This window comes from Poecilia reticulata, chromosome 9 (genome assembly GCF_904066995.2).
Source record: "Poecilia reticulata chromosome 9, P_reticulata-male-v2, whole genome shotgun sequence".
In the NCBI taxonomy this organism is placed as follows: domain Eukaryota; kingdom Metazoa; phylum Chordata; class Actinopteri; order Cyprinodontiformes; family Poeciliidae; genus Poecilia; species Poecilia reticulata.
Genome location: NC_088838.1, coordinates 272,952 through 294,687, shown reverse-complemented (window position 1 = coordinate 294,687; position 21,736 = coordinate 272,952). Strand labels below are relative to the sequence as shown.

The 21,736-nt window shown below is 40.6% G+C and overlaps 1 protein-coding gene across 5 annotated transcripts in view; it reads left to right on the top strand.

The window, feature by feature from the left end:
• abca2 (ATP-binding cassette, sub-family A (ABC1), member 2) overlaps positions 1 to 21,736 on the top strand; it is a 154,602-nt gene that overhangs the window by 122,828 nt on the left and 10,038 nt on the right. For all 5 annotated transcript variants that reach the window (XM_081611158.1, XM_081611157.1, XM_081611156.1 and 2 more), the window contains exons 31-43: positions 4,030 to 4,243; positions 5,234 to 5,339; positions 5,410 to 5,521; positions 5,620 to 5,680; positions 12,346 to 12,520; positions 12,643 to 12,758; positions 12,840 to 12,987; positions 15,074 to 15,197; positions 15,710 to 15,842; positions 16,554 to 16,674; positions 16,761 to 16,939; positions 19,719 to 19,860; positions 21,089 to 21,223. In XM_081611158.1, the coding sequence (XP_081467284.1) occupies positions 4,030 to 4,243; positions 5,234 to 5,339; positions 5,410 to 5,521; positions 5,620 to 5,680; positions 12,346 to 12,520; positions 12,643 to 12,758; positions 12,840 to 12,987; positions 15,074 to 15,197; positions 15,710 to 15,842; positions 16,554 to 16,674; positions 16,761 to 16,939; positions 19,719 to 19,860; positions 21,089 to 21,223 (1,766 nt within the window). The remainder of the gene's footprint in view (positions 1 to 4,029; positions 4,244 to 5,233; positions 5,340 to 5,409; positions 5,522 to 5,619; positions 5,681 to 12,345; positions 12,521 to 12,642; positions 12,759 to 12,839; positions 12,988 to 15,073; positions 15,198 to 15,709; positions 15,843 to 16,553; positions 16,675 to 16,760; positions 16,940 to 19,718; positions 19,861 to 21,088; positions 21,224 to 21,736) is intronic.

The window sequence follows — 21,736 nt, the reverse complement described above, 5'->3', positions numbered from 1 at the left end:
CCTTGGAGTTTTAACATAACAGCCATACATACAGAGTGGGCATTAGAGTAGTTAAAGGCCATGCAACTGACCATGCACAGTGTGACTGCATTGCAAATTTCATACCAAATATTCCAACAATCTCTTGTGACTGAATGACTTTACAAAGTACAATAGCACACTTTGCTCCCACTTTTCTTTTTCATTTCCAATATCACAATTTCCCACTCTGCTGCATGAGGTCAAACATCGCTGTCTCAGGTCCAGTAGGACTCCATCTAACTGACCAAATATGTCATTGGTTTGTAGACTGTGGATCTAGGAAGGAAGTGTAATGTCCCACCAATATTGCATCCAAGAAATCTGTTGCAAGTTTGATATTGTAAATATTTCATTTTCAACAATAATTTAGATTTTGCTTTTTGTGGTGCCAATTTAAAGTTTTGTGGCAACAGATCCAGTTACCTGAACATTAATTCCCCACATTTTTTTATGGACATAAAAGAAATGTCAATAAATACTTGATATTAGGATAAAGGAGAGAAACTGGTAAAGAAGGCCCTTCTATGTTCATCTCCGGTCCAGTAGGTTGACTTTATGACAAACACATTCAGGTTCATTGTATTTATTCTAAGAAAAGAGAAAATCAAGTTGGTGGTTAACATCAGTCCAGTAGCTTCTGCCCCTATCCATTAAATGAAATAAAATAAATAACCCCAAAGAAATCACAAAGCAACAGCTTCCAATGAGGACATGGCAGCAGTTCATAGCATTTAGAAGCAGTTAACATTTTAAGGTAAAGTAAGGTAATTTTATTTATATAGCACATTTTCAGCAACAAGGCAATTCAAAGTGCTTTACATGAGTTAAAAGTAAATACAAACAAAATAAACCAAAGGAAAGAAAAAAAGAGGAAAGAAAACTAATCTAATGTTGTTCTAAAGTATGTAAACTAAGTGCTCCTGTTAAGGGTTGCTAAGTATCTAATTCTATTTCTAAATAGTGACTACAGTTTCTGATAAAATAAGCTAAAGAGTGACTGATCTAAATCCTTTTCTGGGTTAAAAGTAATATAAACTAAGCAGTGACTGTTCCTGTTAAGTATTTCTGGATTCCAAGTTTGTAGTTATTCTAATTCTGATTCTGATTCCAGTTCTGGGCTGTATAATGTTGATCTAAATAGTGCGTACTCCACAATTTCTGATATTACTAGTAAACTAAAATAATCCTTTTCTGGGTTAAATGGGGGATACTCCACCGTTTCTAACAAACTCAAACAAAAAAGAAGAAAGGACAGAGGAGGGCAGATGGCAACATTCAGACAAAACAGTGGGCAAAACAAAGACATGAGTGAAGGCGGTGACATCAAAGGACCATGGAACCACGTTGCTCAGCCTCCCGGCAGAAGTCCGACAAAGGTGTTATCGAGGAATGATGTCCTTAGGAGCGCTCAGCTCCACAACTCCATGGATACAGAGGGGGTGAGGAGGGAAGAGCGTTGTGTTTACATATCTTCAAGGAGATTAGAAATATGCAGCCCTTCCAAGGCCACATGGGGAAAGCCAATTCAGTTAGAGAAAGTCTTAGATTGGGAAGATTATTAATTTCAATCTTCCCTAAAGTCTCTCTGATACATCTCAGTTCCCAATCATCCATATTAGTTTGGTCGTTCCACTGAGCCGAAACTAGCAACTTCTCCAAGATCGATTCCATAGTGAGTTTTAGAGTTCTCAGCTGGGCTGCGAGTATCAGCGAGACTCACATCCAACTTGCATCTCTGTCCACACCAACAGTCTGAGTGTTTGCTAGTTCGGCCAAGTCCGTCACAAATTTGTCGATAATCCAGGAATCCACAAACTCCACAGTAGAAATCCTGTTATCATGAATAAATCCAGGGTGAATCCTGCCGGGTGTGTCCTCGCAGGACAAGAGGGCTCTCTTGTGCCCAGACTTCTCGTCAAGAAAAATTTGATCAATTGCACTGGGAGATCGGTTGACCAGATCCATAATTTGTAGATTTGGATGATGTGCAGAAAAAGGCTCCAAAAATATAGAAAAAGAACAAAAACAGAGCAAGCAGAGAAGGCAAGAGCAGGGAGGGAGCAGAGGAAAAAAGTGTCCGCCTTCACCGAGAGCAAGACAGAAGAACAAGTTACCGGTTACTATGGTAACCACCAATTGCCAAAGTAACATAACAGAACTTAAAACATCAATAAATAAACAACTTGTTGAATAAACAAAATAAATTCAAACAAATAAGCAAATTTTGTCAAACTTCACATTTATAATATTGTTCAAATAAAACCCTGTCACATATCATGCATTTAAAAACATGAGGACAGTTTCATTTTTGATGAATGTGTTTCAGTGTTTAGATGACAAACTGAATGTCATAAAGTGTGTCACTGGGTGGGAGGATTTGTTTGTTGTTGGTTGATTTCAGAAAGAACTCCCTTTTTAGAGGCCTTTCTTTTTTCTGTTTTGTTGTATTAGAACATTTTGTTCAGAACCTTTAAAGCGAATTATGATTCTGTAAAAAAAAAAAAAAAAACAGAAGAAAGAAAACAAACCACAGGTCCTTCTCAAAAGAACTGGAATCTCAAAATCCCTGTCTCAAAATATTAGCATATTTCATCCGACCAATAAAAGAAAAGTGTTCCAATACCAAAAAAGTCAACCTTCAAATAATTATGTTCAGTTATGCAGTCAATACTTGGTCAGCAATCCTTCTGCAGCCTTCAATGCAGCATGGAGGCCATCAGCCTGTGGCTCTGCTGAGGTGTCATGGAGCCCAGGATGCATCGATAGCCTTAAGCTCATCCAGAGTGTTGGGTCTTGGTCTCTCAACTTTCTCTTCACAATATCCCACAGATTCTCTATGGGGTTCAGGTCAGGAGAGCTGGCAGGCCAATTGAGCACAGTAACACCATGGTCAGTAATACCAGTGGTTTTGGCACTGAGCAGGTTGTGCTGAAAAATGAAATCTTCATCTCCATAAAGTTTTTCAGCAGATGGAAGCATGAAGTGCTCCAAAACCTCCTGATAGCTGCTGCATTGACCTGCCCTTGATAAAACACAGTGGACCAACACCAGCAGCTCCCCAGACCATCACTGACTGTGGGTACTTGACACTGGACTTCTGGCCTTTTGGCATTTCCTTCTCCCCAGTCTTCCTCCAGACTCTGGCACCTTGATTTCCGAATGACATGCAAAATTTGCTTTCATCCGAAAAAAGTACTTTGAACCACTGAGCAACAGTCCAGTGCTGCTTCTCTGTAGCCCAGGTCAGGCGCTTCTGCCGCTGTTTCTGGTTCAACAGTGTCTTGACCTGGCGAATGCAGCACCTGTAGCCCATTTCCTGCACACGCCTGTGCACGGTGGCTCTGGATGTTTCTGCTCCAGACTCAGTCCACTACTTCCTCAGGTCCCTCAAGGTCTGGAATCGGACCTTCTCCACAATCTTCCTCAGGGTCCGGTCACCTCTTCTCGTTGTGCAGCGTTTTCTGCCACACTTTTTCCTTCCCACTGAGGTGCCTTGATACATACAACACTCTGGTAACAGCCTATTGGTTCAGAAATGTCTTTCTGTGTCTTACCCTCTTGCTTGAGGGCGTCAATGATGGCCTTCTGGACAGCAGTCAGGTCAGCAGTCTGACCCATGATTGCTGGGAGTTTTTAAAAGCCTCAGGAATCTTTTGCAGATGTTTAGAGTTACTTTGTTGATTCAGATGATGAGGTTAACGGCTCGTTCAGAGAACCTTTTCATGATATGCTCATTGTTTGAGACAGGGATTTGGGGTTTTCATGAGCTGTATGCCAACATCATCAGTATTAAAACAATAAAAGACCTGAAATATTTCAGTTGGTGTGCAATGAATCTAATATATGACAGTTTAATTTTTATCATTACATTATGGAAAATAATGAACTTTATCACAATATGCTAATTTTTTGAGAAGGACCTGTAGTATTCTTAGAACTATTAATAATAAAGATTATGTTGTTATTCCAAAGTATGCTGTGTGAAATAAATGTTTGTCATTTTGTCAGAGCCCGTTACATCTCCTCCTACCCTCCCTCTCTCCATCCGTGAGCCGGTGCGCTGTACCTGCTCTATGCAGGGCACAGGCTTCTCCTGCCCAGGTGGGGTCGGAGGTCGCCCCCCTCTCATGAAGGTGGTGACGGGGGACATTTTGGTGGACATCACAGGCCGGAACGTCTCTGAATATCTGCTCTTCACTTCGGACAGAGTGCGGCTCCACAGGTATTCCTGGGCAGGTGCCAGTGTTCCATCAGATCAACATACACTGTCAGGATAGCATACATGCAGTGAGTACCATGCCTGCGAATGCGCATTAAGAAGTCCGACCGTCAGAGGAGCTGTCAGTTCAGCGTACGCGACAAGTTGTGATGAAAATAAGTCATTAAATTGTTTTCAATGATAACTAGATTGATATTCATGCATTGTCGTGGTTTCAAAGTGTATTTAAAGCAGGTCTAGGCTGCATCTGCAGTGTACTCATTAACCTACTTAACCGCTAAGTCAGGATGTCACACAGCTGTTAATAGCAAAGTGTATGACGATCTACGTCATGATTCTATGTTGCTGATTAAATGAAATCATATGGTAATGACAGTGTATACTTGTCTGATAGATGTAGCCGTCAGGTCGTGCTGAGCAGCATATGCCGATCTGACAAAACGGCTGAGACTTGGTGGGATTTCAATTTCTAAATGAATTTGAATATTTCCTGAATTTTAATTGGTGCTTTCAACTCTAGCTACTTTAGTTCCACAATGAAGGAATAACTGGTAGGGATTAGAGCAGCTCTTCTCCTTTATAGTTCCACCGTTTAATTTCCACATTTTTCACTGATAAACTTCGTCACATGGATCAGGGAGAGGGCTCCACTCTTGTCACTGCTTTATCGATGAGTTGAAAAATAAAACGGCATAGAAAATCTCCCCTCTTAAAATACATTTTATTGTGCTAATCTTTCTCTTTTTTTAATGTTATTTCTGTCCTTCATGTATTTTAATTTGGCTTCCCCAGCTCAATATTCAGCAGTTTTGCTGTCGGGTTTTATTTCACTACCATATTTCAAAACATTCAAGCTCCTCCTGATGTAGTTTGCTGAGTCATGTCAAAGATGCATAAAAAATTAAGAAACGGTACTAAATATCAGTTCAAAGTAAGTCATTTTAGACCAGATCTTACATGTTTTTTCCTGTGTGCTGCCTGGGTTGGGAACAGATATGGTGGTTTAACTGTGGGGAACATCCAGAAATCCATCCCTGCCTCCTTCGGAAGGAACATTCCTCCAATGGTCCGCAAGATAGCCGTACGCAGATCAGCTCAGGTGGGACAGGTAACCTGACGGTCTCTGTTGCACCTCTCCAGTGTTGCTTATAGCGCCTCCCTGTGTCCAGGTCTTGTACAACAACAAAGGCTACCACAGCATGCCAACCTATCTGAATGTACTGAACAATGCCATCCTGCGCGCCAACTTACCTGCATCCAAAGGCAACCCTGCTGCTTATGGTATGGAGGCTATCAGGTTGTCAGTCTGCACCGTCCCCTGCTGTTCCTGAAGAATAAAAACATCTTTTGTTATTTGGTGCGTGTTTTTTTTATTTAAGGAATCACACTGACCAACCATCCGATGAATAGAACCAGTGCCAGCCTGTCTTTGGACTATTTGTAAGTTTACCAACAAGCACTTTTGTACATTATATTGAACGGGTTGTAGATCCTAAGAGTTATGCAGGACGTGTGTATACCTAACCACATGAACATATTCTAAATGCTTTTTAGGGCTGAAAAAGAAATGGGAGATTTTTCTCTTTACATTCAAATTTAAGTAAAGTGCATCGCTAGGAATTTACAGTCATCATGGGCCTGCCTGTGCATGGCAGCCTGGCTTCTGTCTGACTGCCCAGGGCAGCTGTGGCTATGATCCAGTAGCTTGCAGTGAGTGAATGACTGTAGTGAGAAACACTTTGGGGTATTGTGGGCATAAGGTGCTATACAAGTACATTCATTTACCAGCCATAATTTGGAGATTTTACAACTTATAACATGTTTGAAAACAAGAATTGGGTGTAGATATTTTCCAAATAATGAAACACACGCATGTTAAGTTTAAAAAAAAACATTCCAGAAGCTACAAAAAAACAGGTGTTAAAGGTAAAACTTGAGCCAAATCTGGATATTTGACCAGTATTCTGTGCAGAATTAGGAATGGTTTTCTGAGTTGGTTTTATGGAACCAACTGGGTTTTTTAAGCATGTTCTACTCATGTTCAGTAGGGTTAGAACCATAATGTTACGCAGTTTTATCCTGCAGAACCAGTCATTTGTCCGGTGGAATTCTAGATTGTGTCCACTTTTTAATGTTCAGCTGTTGATTGGAGGTGAGTTTGGATGATGTGAAGGGACACCCTCCCCCCTACATCTCCTTTGTGCAAATTACCAGAACCCTGGCAGAAACCCCACAGTAAGATGCTGCCACCACCGTACTTCATCATCGCTATTGTTCTCTGGTTTAAAACCTTCTCCAAAAAATATCTGACTCTGAAATCCTCCTCCTCGTATGTGCACACTGCCACCTACTGTTCTTGAATGTGTAGCAACAGCAACACTACTTTACATCCATTAAATTCTACTTTTAAATTTTATATTATGAAGATAAATAAATAATGCTTACCTTATCTATAAATATCCTCCAAGTTTTCTTCAGTTCCCAATATTCCTTTAAGAATATTAAAGGAATATTTAATATTTCTTTCCTGTCCTTACTATTTTTCTCAATTTCTCCCTTTCAGGCTCATGTATTTCACATTTTGTCAATATATGTTCTACATTTTCTTTCTCTCCACATTTGTCACATTTATCTCTACTTTTCTACCAATTAAACATAAAATGTAATTTTGATAGGTATGACCTACTATTAATCTCATCATTATTATTTATTCCCTTCTGTTTCTCTCACTAATATTTGTAACTAACTGTATTTTATAAAAACTTTATTATTTTCATTCCACTTTTTTGCCATATTTCTGTTTCTTTACTCTTAACTGATTTCCGTTCCCCTTCCCCAATATGAATTGTAATTGTTGTTGCCCCCTCTAAAGCCCTTTTAGTTCATTTATCTGCCTTTTCATTGCTTTTGACGCCTTCGTGTGCTGGTACCCAACAGAACCAAATAACAATACCGACCTCTGTGTTCCGTCTTCAAATTATTCAGAATGGACTGTTTAAGCAGTATTATTGCTTACTATAACTTTATTCATATATTCACTTCTTTCCCCTTTTATCTTCAAAAATTCAACATTTCTTGTAATGAACATGAATGAACATAGGACGCCACCCAGCTCCAGCTCCACTGCATACAATCTGAAACTCCCTGCTCTAATCGCTTTAGCTGTTTTCAAATGGTTGGACTCTGACACTGTGCCCTGATCTGAAAGTCTGAATCTTTTGGTGTACGGTTGTAATATCTCTCCTGTCTCTGTCTGCTGTTAATTCATTCCTGTTTGTTGTTTGACACCTTCAGCTTCAGTACGGTCTCTCTTGTAGGAAAAAGGGACTGGGAGACTCTGTTCTGGACTTGAGGCGAGGCCTTGACTCGGTGTGTCAGCTGGACAGTCTGGATCCTGTCCAGCTGTTGCAGGTTTCTGCATGAGGTGTTTTATTGTTTTTACAGCTGACTTTTAGTGCTTTGTGGGTATCCAGGTGAAGATGTTTTGTGTTCCAATTCCCACTTTTGACTGAACATTTTAAACTCATGAGTACTGTGCCCCAATACCCAAGATGGCCAAATCTGGAATCCCCTGATGAGCAAAGTGTGCTTTCAGTTTTTGGATCACTGTGGTACTTTTGGTGTCAGGTAAATAATCAACTTCCCAAAAATGTGAATAGTAGTCCACAGTAATCAGATCTTTGCCATAAAAACAGATCAGTTCCTACCTTGGCCCAATGTCATAGCTGACCTACAGATGCCATCACTTGGAAATAAATGTCTTTATCTGCTGGTTGGTCCCTGGCCAGTACACACACTCACATGCTCGTCTGAGGCAGCCCTCTGCTGCCAGGTGTGCTGAGTGCATGCGGTGGGTCAGCTCAGCTCTCCGTGCATCAGGAACTGGGCTCCTTGCCCCTTGAACACTCTGCCATCCTGAAAGCTCAGCTTGTCTGGTAACACTTTATTTGAAGGGGTGAGCATGAGACTGACATGACGCTGTCATGAACATAAAGTCTTTATGAATGTTTATGACGTGTGTTCATGAATGTTCATGAAGTGTCATTCGGTAAATAAAGACACTTTTAATGCAAAGTTGCTCTAAAAGTCCATTAAAAATGCCAACTTTGCATGATTTTGTGAATTGATAATTTAATGCAAAGTTGACATTTTTAATGGACTTTCAATGCAGCTTTTAGAGCAACTTTGCATTAAAAGTTTCTTTATTTACTGAATGACACTTCATGACAACTGTCATAAACATTCATAAAGACTTTATGTTCATGACAGATGTTATGTCAGTCTCATGCTCACGCCTTCAAATAAAGTGTTACCGCTTGTACTGTGATAATGTGTAGCTCCACATCTTTTTTGTGCTTTGGCCATCAGGATTAACCTAATAACTTCCTGCAACGTTGAGGACTCTGTTGTTGCATCGCAGATGACTGTGAGTCTTTGTGGAGAGATGAGTAAGTAGGAAATGATGTTAACAGTCTATCTCTGACTGTCACTCCCTGACTGCTGTCAGATAAATAAGCTCTGCTTAGTGTCAGCTAGAAGCATGTCTCTTCTAGGCACATAGATCACATATCAATATCATATTTCTACAGCTTGAGTAACATTCTCTGTAATCTCTTTGGTGCACTAAGCAGTGGTTTTCTCATAATATTTTCTAGTGGCTTATGATCACTTTGTACAGCCACTTTTCTACCATAAGTATACTGGTGGAACTTTTCTGTCCCGAACACTAAGGCCAAATATTCTTTTTCTAGCTGGGCATAACCTCTTTTCATGGGAGTTAGCGTTCTGCTTGCAAGTGTCACAGGTTTTCCCTTCTGTGTCAATGCTGCTCCTAGTTCTGTCTCTGAGACATCACATTGCAGGGTTAGCTCTTCATTTTGGTCATGGTACTTCAGTAGTGGTGCATTCGTCATTTTATCTTTCAGTCTTTTAAAAGCCGTCTCATGCACCTCTGTCCATTCCCACATGTTCTCTTTGTGTGCAAGTTGTCTCAGAACTTCACATTCTTCAGAAAGATGGTCACTAAACTTAGAAAGGTTGTTCAGCATACCTACAGGTCTCTGAACACCCTTAACATCTGTGGGCCTCAGCAGCTCCTGAACTGCCCTCGCTTTTTCTGGGCATCAGGCCCGGTGCTGTTAAGAAGTGTCCGATGTAGGGCACAGACTCTCTTCTCAGTTTAAACTTGTCAGCATCAAGTTTAATGTCTCTTTGAAAGCACCTCATTAAAAAAATCATCTAAGATTTTTGTCATGATCCTTGTCTGCTTCCTCCTGTGTGTCTCCCTCACCTGTAATCAGTAATGATGTGCACCGCTTGTAACCTTCTAGTTCTTGCATAAATGTCCTTTGAAAACTTCTGGAGCTGGACATCCTGAGCCAAATAACTAGGCATGTCAAATAACATCGAATTGACATCCCAGAATCCATGTTTTACATCCCAAACAGTGAATACTTTGGATTTTGAGTCCTGGCAGGGCGTCGTCTGTGAAAGGTGAAGGAAAATGGCTCCTTTTCAGCGCTTTGTTTAGTGGTTTGGTGTCTATGCAGATTTCCATTTGATTTTGTCACTGAGAGCAAACTGCTTATCCAGTCATGGCTGTGCTCCACAAGTGCAATGATTTCTTTTCTATGCAGATCTTTAAGTTCCTCTTTGATCAGAGTCATCATGCTGTCAATCGCCAGGATGTTCTCGTACTGCACTGCTATCAGCTTCATGGCTGAGCTCACCTTTCTGCCCAGCAATGGGATCCTGTCTTCCTGATGCACCACTTGAAACTCCAGTCCGTACAGTTTATTATTTATTATTTCTTGGATTTGGAAGTTTGACTTTACATTTACCAAGTGGTCATAATTTACAACTCCAAACTTCTAGAACATTATAAGAGGAACTCCTGAACTTCCTTCTCAGCCTTGCTAATGATCCTTTAATTTATGTTTTAATTCTTTCCACCATGTTGCATTAGCATTAGCACTCTTCAGTTATTCATGATCCTTGCTGTTTTAATTCCCACTATTTTTATTTTTGCTGTAATTGATAGACACATATACACAATGATTTGATGAGGTACAATGAACAGTGCAACATAGATGGGGGGAAAAAGAAAGGAGCGTGAGTTTAAGACTGCAAAAGACAAGCACATAACAGTAATGATGGAGCAAGTCTTAAAACAAATACTTGAAATCTGTTTTCACATACATTTCAAGTATTTCAGTGAGGAGTGATAAAGTTTAAATTAGTTCAGAAAAAATCACAACAAGGGGTGAAAACTCTCCACTTACAGCAGTGTATATATTTAACAAGTAAGAAAACAATATTTACCATCAGATATTTGGCTATCAAGGTTATCAACCTAGTACAGTCATGGCCAAAAGTTTTGAGAATGACACAAATATTATATTTTCAAATGATCTGCTGCCCTCTGGTTTTCATGTGTGAATGTCAGATGTTTTCATCACATACAGAAATACAATTTCAATCATATTATGAGTAACAAAAGCTTTCATTGACAGTTAGAATGAGTTAATGCAGCAAGTCAGTATTTGCAGTGTTGACCCCTCTTCTTCAGGACCTCTGCAATTCTCCCTGGCATGCTGTCAATCAACTTCTGGACCAAATCCTGACTGATACCAGTCCATTCTTGCACAATCAATGCTTGCATTTGGTCAGAATTCCTAGGTTTTTGTTTGTCCACCCGTCTCTTGATGATTGACCACAAGTTTTCAATGGGATTAAGATCTGGGGAGTTTACAGGCCATGGACCCAAATCTCTATGTTTTGTTCCCTGAACCAGTTAGTTATCACCTTTGCTTTATGGCCAGGTGCTCCATCATGCTGGAAAAGGCTTTGTTCATCACCAAACTGCTCTTGGACGGTTGGGAGAAGTTGCTCTCTCTCGGAGGACATTCTGCTACCATTCTTTATTCATGGCTGTGTTTTTAGGCCAGACTGTGAGAGAGCCGACTCCCTTGGCTGAGAAGCAACCCCACACATGAATGGTTTCAGGATGCTTTACAGTTGACATGAGACCAGACTGGTGGTAGCGCTCACCTCGTCTTCTCCCAACAAGCTGTTTTCCAGATGTCCCAAACAATCGGAAAGGGGATCCATCAGAGAAAATGACTTTACCCCAGTCCTCAGCAGTCCACTCCTTGTACCTTTTGCAGAATATCAGTCTGTCCCCGATGTTTTTCCTGAAGAGAAGTTGCTTCTTTGCTGCCCTCCTTGAGACCAGGCCTTGCTCCAAGAGTCTCCGCCTCTCAGTGCGTGCAGATGCACTCACACCTGCCTGCTGCCATTCCTGAGCAAGCTCTGCACTGCTGGTAGCCCGATCCATCCCGCAGCTGACACACTTTTAAGAGACGGTCCTGGTGCTTGCTGGTCTTTGTTGGGCGACCTGGAGCCTTTTGGACAACAATGGAGCCTCTCTCCTTGAAGTTCTTGATGATGCGATAGATTGTTGACTGAGGTGAATCTTTCCAGCTGCTCTTCCCTGTTAGGCCATTTTTGTGTAGTGCAATGATGACTGCAGGTGTTTCTTTAGAGATAACCATGGTTCACAGAGAGAAACAATGATGCCAAGCACCAGCCTCTTTAAAGTGTCCAGTGGTGTCATTCTTACTTAATCATGACAGATTGATCTCCAGCCCTGTCCTCATCAACACCCACACCTGTGTTAATGGAGCTGAAACCATGTTAGCTGGTCCTTTTAAGGCTGCAATGAAGTTGAAATGTGTTTTGGGGGATAAAGTTCATTTTCTAGGCAATTATTGACTTTGCAATTAATTGCTGTTAAGCTGATCACTCTTTATAACATTCTGGAGTTTATGAAAATTGCCGTTATAAAAACTGAAGCAGTAGACTTTGTAAAAATTAACATTTGAATCATTCTCAAAACTTTTGGCCATGACTGTAAAGCACTAGTGATGGTAATCTCCAGGATATCCTCAATTCTAAGTGATAATCAATTCTTCTTTTAAGTTTTTGTTGGTCCTAGTGGTCTTCATTTGAAATGGTCGGACAGAAAAGAGGACAATGAGAGAAGGGGAAGGCGTGTGGCAAAAGGTTATCAGGCTGTGCTCATACTGGTCTCCCTGTATCTGCAGGCTGCAGGGCACCGACGTGGTGATCGCCATCTTCATTATTGTTGCCATGTCCTTCGTACCTGCCAGCTTTGTGGTTTTCCTGGTTGCAGAGAAATCCACTAAAGCCAAACATCTGCAGTTCGTCAGCGGCTGTGACCCCGTCATCTACTGGCTGGCCAACTACATCTGGGACATGGTGAGCAGGACAGAGTGCAGCCGTCGCCACAGGCTCAGGGGCTTTTGCTGTTGTTGCTGCTGCTGCTGTTGTTGCGTCCAGATCAGATCATTTCAGCTCATCTCTTTGTCTTCTGTCTGCAGCTAAACTACCTGGTACCTGCCACATGTTGCGTCATCATCTTGTTTGTGTTCGACCTGCCAGCCTACACCTCCCCCACCAACTTCCCAGCTGTCCTCTCCTTGTTCCTGCTCTACGGGTGAGGCTCGAACTTTCTTCCTTTGCCAGTACAGCCCAGGGTCAGGAGCCTGTCCTGATCCACACAAGTGTTTCTTTGCAGGTGGTCCATCACTCCCATCATGTATCCAGCATCCTTCTGGTTTGATGTTCCCAGCACAGCCTATGTCTTCCTCATCGTCATCAACCTCTTCATAGGCATAACTGCAACTGTGGCCACCTTCCTCCTGCAGCTGTTTGAGCATGACAAGGTGCTTAACTGTTACAACTGTACATCCTAAGCCAAATTATTAGGATTTTATATCAATATCATGTTTAACCACGATGTCAGACTACCATTATGCATGATCACTTCATGAATATAATTCTTGTTGATAAAGCTGGAGCTGAAACAATTACATTACTCATGATAAAATGATTATTGAAATAATTATAAAATAAGAGATGCACTGTTTAAAAAAGGCAATTTGCTGAAAGAATAACTGTCAACACAGTAATTAAGCTCAATCTGTACAAAAAATACAAACATTTTTCATTTAAGATAAAAATAAAACAGAACAAAACAAAACTCTCAAACCTCAAACTCCTCAAGTGGAAATTTTATCTTGACCTGGCTTAAATTCTGTTAAAAAAATCTCATATCAAGCACATTTTGCTATCCAATTATTAATCAGTCAGATCAGTCCTGCACTGTTGATATTCAGCGCTGCAGAAAGGCCTGAGCTTTTCACATGGGGATGTTAGAAGATGCTGGAGATTTATCCTTTCTCCAATTAGGCTCTTAAAGTATGAGGTTCAAGAAGAGTCAGTGAGTTGAATTCCATTTATTAAGACTAAAATGCAGCGCTGGTCCATCGTCATGCTGTCCTTATGTGCAAAAATGGCCCCTAACAACAGTTTCTGGTTGCTTTTCTGGGTCTCAATTTAAGCTACGGCTAATCAGGCTGTTCCTTAGTGTGTCACTTCCTTTAACCTTAGCTTTGTATGCAAGTGCACTCGTGTGTACATGAGCACACTTACACACAGACACACACACACACACACGTACTGTTGGTGTCTGGCTGAAGTAACCTACTTAACTTAAACCTATATGTGTGTGTATGTATACCAACATGCAAGCAGCTAAAAGAGATGGAAGAAAACACAGAAGTATTTTTTCCCAACAAAGTGGTTTTTAGCTACAGATGCAGCCTTTGCTCCAAATGATGAAGCATTCACTAAATGAATGCTGTTATTGCATGTTGCGGCCCTGGGCCTTAAGGGCTGCGCTGCAGGTGTTGCTTTTGTCTGTCCTTGTGCTCCTCCCCTTTACAGGTGCTGCTGATCAGGTTGATTGGGAACGCAAAGTACTTAAACCTGGCTGTCTCCATCTTCTGGTCGCCTTCAGCGTCCACTCTGCCGCTTGACGCTTGTGGTGTTTTGTTGCCAGGCCTCAGCTCCCCTCCTTTTTGCACATTTGAGTTTGTCTTTGTTTTGGCACCTCAACACTTCCATATGCACTCATACAACACATCCAAGCATTTGCATTACACCAATACTGATATCCACAGTCAGTTGTTGTTTTTGGTAATAAATATTCATTTTTCTACACTTTACCCCTGCATGGTCTCCCGTTTTGTTATGACCTTGAGCCAGTCGTAACATGCATCTTATGTTATATTTTCTTTTATTATTTTAAAATAAAATACAATTATTTATTAGCATTTTTAAATGCATTTCTAATACTGTATGAAATAAACTTCTAATTGGTAGAATAATGAGCTGCTAACTAAAATAATAACTTGCTGCAGTAGCAGATGAAACTTAAGAATCAATTTGTCTAAGTTGATTCTATTCAATTATTAAAACATGTTGGTAAAATTTACTGTTTGAAGATGATGTTTAAAACCAAAAAGCAACAATTATGCTTTCTGCTGCAAATATATTATCTATGTATATTCATATAATATATGACTATGTAGTCTATAACATTTAGATTCAGACACAAACAAACATGAAACAAAATTTGGTCTTATTTACACTGATACTGCCTTATAGAAATGTCACTCATAGCTTGTCATGTGTAGGTTTAAAGTTAAGTAGGTTACTTCAGCCAGCTGACCAACAGTATGCAGCAATAGGTGGAGGAGGGGGAGCATTGCATTACTTTGCTGTTTGCTCCATAGAACTAGAAAAAGCTCAGGTCATTTCTAGGCTCTCAGTAAAGGGGCTTTAGACCAAAGAATTTTGGGGTTTTGAACTCGTAACTTTCGTTTAAAGCTCAGTAAAGGACCGTGCGTAACTGCAGGAAGCTGTATTTCTTTATCTTTATTTCTGGATCATTTTCTTGTCTTCCAGGATCTGAAGAGGGTCAACAGTTACCTGAAGTCCTGCTTCCTCATCTTCCCCAACTACAACCTGGGTCACGGTCTGATGGAGATGGCCTACAACGAGTACATCAATGAATACTACGCTAAAATAGGTAGTATTTTAGTAAGGGTTAGGGTTAACAGCGCCAAGCTGGCCACACATGGCAGGCAGTGTGAGCAATCCCTACCATGTCTTCATAAACCTAAGCCCAGACTGTTAAACAACTTAATAATAATAATAATACATTTTATCTATTGCCCTTTATATCTCAATGAACCCATGTTTCCTGTATGGCCGTTCCATTCTGAGGTCCGAGGTTCTGTTTTAGACAAAATGCCACAGAGACAAAGAAACATCTTTTTTCTCCAACATGATCAGCAGGATGCTGAGCTTCCTTCACTCCACTTCCTTTCAAATGTGCAAAAAACCTAATAAATGACATGGTTGAACCAGGTCAACCATGTCATTTACCTGGAAGTTCACATCATCACCAAGCAACAGAACATTTTACTTCTCGGCAGACAGCTGACCCTCTTCACCAGGAGCCTGCTGGCCCAGCAGGGGAACGTCAGGCTGCTTAAAGAACCATGTGTGTGTCCCTGTGTGTGTGTGTGTGTGTTACAGGCCAGTTTGACAAGATGAAGTCTCCATTTGAGTGGGATATTGTGACTCGAGGACTCGTTGCTATGACGATAGAAGGCTTTGTTGGCTTCCTTATCACCATCCTTTGCCAATACAACTTCCTGAGGAAACCACCGTGAGTGTGAGAAGAATCATCAGACGAGCCGCGACGCCACTGCAAACCAACAGGGGTTTATTTATGCCAGTATTAGTTGATCAGAAAGCTGTAGTCACAGAGTCGTCATGACAACAATATTAATGCATCATATTTTAGAGACTTTGTGTTCATTTGTAGAATATCTGTACAGAGGAAACATTCAGGTTTGAGTTAGAGAGAATGTGGCTCAGAACATGAAGTTAGTTATTTGATAGTTTTGTATGTTTTCACTTTGCTTTATTTTTTTATTTTTTATAATTTACTGTAAACTGTCGTGTATCTAAAAATAAAAAAAACCCTCTGTCCTGAATTCTGGCAAATACTTAGAAACTGAATTTTCACACTTCTTTACAGGCTCTGAAAATCGATGTGATTATGATTTCAATCATATTTTTCCTATTTCTGTTGTCTTGTTAAGAAACATCTTGAGTCATGTTTGACATTTTTAAGGTTCCCTTTAAACAAATCAGACATCTCTAATCTTTTAAAGTGCTTTCTGAAATGTTCAAAGTTTCTCTTTAGACTTACAGTTACGACATTAGGAAGATGAGTCTTAAACTTCAAAGAAATCCCATGTTATGTTGACAAAGAGGCAGAAAACCAATTTTTCACATTTTTTTCCCTTTATGAATAATTTCTTTTTCATCGTGTGAATCTATGGAACAGCTTGGCATGTGTGGCTGTATGCAGGAGGGTGCCGGTCAGCTGCCAGCCTGTCGATGATGATGATGTAGATGTGGCCTGTGAGAGACGGAGAGTACTGCGGGGCGACGCCGACAGCGACATGCTGCAGATCCAGAACCTGACAAAGGTTTGATTCTCTGTTCTACCAGACCAGTTCAAGTTAAACTGTAAGCCAGGCTCGGTGCTTTATAGTGTTGCTTTGCTACCCGCCAGGTGTATAAATCCAGGAAGATGGGTCGCATCCTGGCCGTGGACCGCCTGTGTCTCGGCGTCCGGCCCGGGGAGTGCTTTGGGTTGCTGGGAGTTAACGGAGCAGGGAAGACCACCACGTTCAAGATGCTCACCGGAGACGAGTGCACCTCTGGAGGAGAGGCTTTCATCAACAGAAACAGGTCAGAGCCAGCTGCAAACCATGGCTTCTGTCTGGGCCTGTTGACCTTCCATTTACATATTCTTCTATCCAGCAAGTCTCAAGTCTGAGGCTTTTAGAAATAACTAGCTGTTAGCGTTGCACACTAACCTTTCTGTATTAGCTCACTGAGTGTGGGAGCTCTGCTCCATAGCTATAATTAAGAACATGTGATTGGAGGCTGGTGTAGGAAAGGATTGATGATAACTGGTAGAATCCAGTTTCATACAGAAACTATCAGATTTTTTCCAGTTGCTGTGGAGAAGATGGGACCATGAGGAGCATCTTGCAGAAACGGAAAGTCCGTTTTAGATTTCCACTTTGTCATTTACAAACGTTACAAGAATCTCAAAAGGCGTTTTGCGAGCACTGTTCATGGAAGCACAGTAACTGTGGTGGACAGATCACTAATGACCACTAATCATTAGTGAACATACATCATCATTGCATAATCTTACTGAGGGGGCTTACGGTTGGGTCTGGTGGTGAAACGAGATAAAGTCAAGCTTCCAACTGGGGAGACGTGCACACACCTCCAAGTTGTGCATAAGCGTGCTTTCTAGGTCCACTGGGGTTCTGCAGCAACTTTTCAAAAAGTAGTTTAATTTGAAAATATAAAATATACATGTTTAAGCAGTCCAAGAGAAGATGAGGAAGAAGTTGGGTCAGTGGTGAGTTGCTACTGAAAGTCCCTCGGACTCGACTTCCGAGAAAAGGAGTTTTCTCCACTGCTGCTCCTTTTCTCTGGAATAATCTACCTATCCAGATTAGATCGGCCCAGTCTGGATCATTTTAAATTGCTTCTTAAAACTAATTTTTATTCTCTTCTATTTAGTTGATGCCTGATCCTGTAACTTTCCTATTGTGATGTTTTATTTTTTATTTTATTATTATTTTTATGCTTATTATTTTATCATATATATTTTTTTGTATTCTTTCTCTTTCCCTTTTCATCAACTTATTCTATTATCATCATTGTACATCACTTTGAACCTGTTTTTAAAAGCTAAATAAATAGATTTGACGTTCCAGATAGAACAGCTGAGTCGGCGATGAATGTTGTCCCTTCAGACTAAAAGTTTCTGTTTATAACTTGTTAAGGTAGAATTTTTATATTACAATTAAATTTAGCAAAACTCTGGCTCTGATTCCTCCTTTTGATCCCGGGTTCTCTCGCATGGCCACGTGTGGGGACAGAAACACAACAATGCGTGTTGACGTCACAGAATTACAGAATTTAATCCAATCAGAAGAAAGTATAAGATAGTACAGGAAACTGAAGAAACACAGATACAAACATTGTTACCTGAGACAAGAAGACAGAGACATATCAAGGACGTCCTTGGAGAAAGAGCTGGTGCAGAAGTAAAATAAATCAGCTTTTTTCTGAATTGTTTCCCTTGTGCACAAACTTTTATACCTGTAGGTGTGTTTACCTCTTTAATGTATTCAAATAAGGCGTATCTCTACTTGACCAATTGGAAGACATCTCTGGCCCTTTTTAAATTTAGAAAAAGTCCCGCAGTTTGTTCACAAGATCAAACACCTTTTGTTAAATAAGGTGGAAGCAGACTCTCTGAATTCATGGTGGTTTATGTCTTTCACAGATCAGTGTGAAAAGCTAGAACTTCCTACTGATTGTTTCCCAACAGACAAAGAGCAGATCAGAGATAATAGCAAACAATCTGCTTTAACTACAGTAAAATATAGATCAATAGGTCAGAATATGTTATAAATTTTAAAACTATAATTATGGTATTTCAATCAAGTCATGATAAATTCTAAAACTAACTTATTTTAAATTTTCTTAACACTATCCGGCTCTACAGCCATCTGGGCCGAGAGAAACAGATGCAGGAACCTCACAGGTAGCTGTGAAATTCTGGTTTCTCTTCTGCTCTGCCAGGAACAAACCTTTAATACTGTATTTTAATTCAATGAAAAGTTCTCCAGAAACCCAATTTGTTCTTCTGCACTCAGCATCTCCAAAGTTTAGTCCTGATATCAAACCAAAAGCAGGAATTATAAACAAATAAGAATTAAGACATTCATTCACCATAAACCTAAGTATTTTCTAATACTAAACAAAACATTTTCATGTGATTCTATATAGTCAGAAATAATACAATTTCAAATACATTCATCATTAACTAATTAATTCTAAAACAAGATAATACAATTTTTAGTCAAACATGTTATTAATACTAAGAAAAATGTCTTACAAATTAAATGTTAGTGATTTAAAACATTTATGTTATATTCAGTTTTTGCACCATGTCAGATGTTAGTTTGGAAGACTTCTCATCCTGGTTACGTGAACCGACCAAAGTTCCCTTTCTCACAGTAATTCAAGTGATTCTGTCCTCCACCTTCCTGCATATGTTAATTTATGACCTCCTGTCTTTAATGATAAGACTCCAGGGGTCTGAGCCGAAGCTCTTGCAGATCCTCTATTCTCCTTTGTACTTTAAATACTTAACCCAGCAATAGTTCTTCGGGTTTTAAATCACTAACACAAACCTGTTCAAACTTAAGAAATTCGTTCTAACAGGTTTAAACTGTGTTAAACACTCAAAATAGTCATTTTGTCCTCAACAAACTGTAAACATAACTCTGTGCTACAGGATTGAGATGGTGTGTGTGTGTGTGTGTGTGTGTGTGTGTGTGTGTGTGTGTGGGGGTGTGTGTGTGTGCGTGTGTGTGTGTGCGTGTGTGCGTGTGTGTGTGTGTGTGTGTGTGGGTGCACATGTGTACATTTTCAGCATCCTGAAGGACCTGCTGCGTGTCCAGCAGAGTATCGGCTACTGTCCACAGTTTGACGCTCTGTTTGATGACCTGACTGCCAGGGAGCATCTGCAGCTTTACACTCGCCTTCGGGGCATTCCCTGGAAGGACCAGGACAGAGTCAGTCTCACACACACACATACACACACACACACACACACACACACACACACACACACACACACACACACACACACACTTTTTTACTGTTGTAGAGACTTGCCAACCTGGAACAACTGAGCCATTCATTTTGATGAAATCTTTCATCTCTCCTTTAGTGCTGTGAGAAAATATTTGTCTCTTCTGTTACTTTTTGTATGAAAAAAAAACCTGTGTGAATAAACCTGGCTGTGTGAGACAGTAGTTATTCCATTCATGAACTATGATTAACTATATTTTTGGTTCATTTTCAGAAGCCAAACTCATAGCTGCTTACTGTCAGTCTTTAAGAATCAGTGAATGAGGTAAATGGGAGCTGTGTGGCGACACCCAGTGGACGAAGAGAGGAACTGATTCTGGCCCCATCTAAAGTTGAACAAATGAGAAACGGAGACAGTGACTGAAAATAATAATACATTTTATTTGACATTGGAACAGGTCTCTTTTCAAAATGAGAATTATTGGGGTTTTGTGATGGTGCAGGTGTTGAACACAACCCACATAAGGAGGCCTTAGTCTTCACAGGTTCGATTCCCGGCCTGGTGTCCTGTGCCATATTCTTCTTTCTCTCTCTGTTTACCCACTTTCCTGTCTTAGCACTTTCAAAAAAAGGCCACTAGAGCCACAAAAAAAAAAAAATGTTTTTATATTTATTACAATGAGATTTATCCTGTATAAATAAAGGTCAAATAAAAAAATTCTCACAAATATTTCAGAGAGTCACAGTGAGAACCGTTCTCCACAAACAGCAATATGTTTAGAGGCAGCAGTTTATGGACAGCCTGTCCAGGAAGTCAAAGGACAACCAAAGATCCAAACCACAGCAGCAAGCCAAACAACTGAAGGCCAGTCTGGACTTCAGTCCCACTGAATCCGGTCCGACCTGAAAGAGGCTCCTCCAGCCTGGCTGGATCCCAATGATTTAATGTTCAAGAAACTGGATGGTGAAAAAAGTCATTATTAGCTACCAAATGCTTGCTGGTCATTGCTGTATGTCTGTAAAGACAGACATATGAGGATAGTTTGCTATATCTCTCTAACATACACATCCTCCCAATGGATGACACATTCATGAGTCACACAAACACAACCCTGGACCGAATCCAAATTCCCTGAGGAACTCAGGCAACTTTCCCTTCAGTGAAAACATCTCCTGCTGTGCTTTAACTATTTCTTTGTGTGACTCCAGGTTGTGCAGAGGGCTTTAGAAAAGCTGGAGCTATCCAAGTATGCAGACAAGCCAGCTGGCACTTACAGCGGAGGAAACAAGCGCAAGCTGTCCACGGCTATTGCTCTGATCGGATACCCGTCCCTCATCTTCCTGGTAAAATGTTTGACTAGATTTGTTTGCTGGTCATAAGAACTAGGAACATGTGAAACATTTAGATGTTCTTGTAACACTTTAAGTTGTTTTGAACAAGGTAAATGAGAAATGGGAAGTTGTTGAGACTTTTTAAACTGATTACTTGACAAGGCTACATGTTCCAAAGCTGCTGTCAGCTACAGCGAGGATTTACTGCTTCTACCCACCAAGAACAGCTGGTGTCTACAGGACAACTCATCAGTCCATCTGAGGCCCCAAACACACACACACACACACGCACACACACACACACACACACACACACACACACACACACACACACACACACACACACACACACACACGCACACACACACACACACACGCACGCACACACACACACACACACACACACACACACGCACACACACGCACACGCACACGCACACACGCACGCACACACACACACACACAGCGTCTTATCTAAGAACAATGTAGAGAAACCAGTTTATTGACCAGTCATGTTCTGGACAG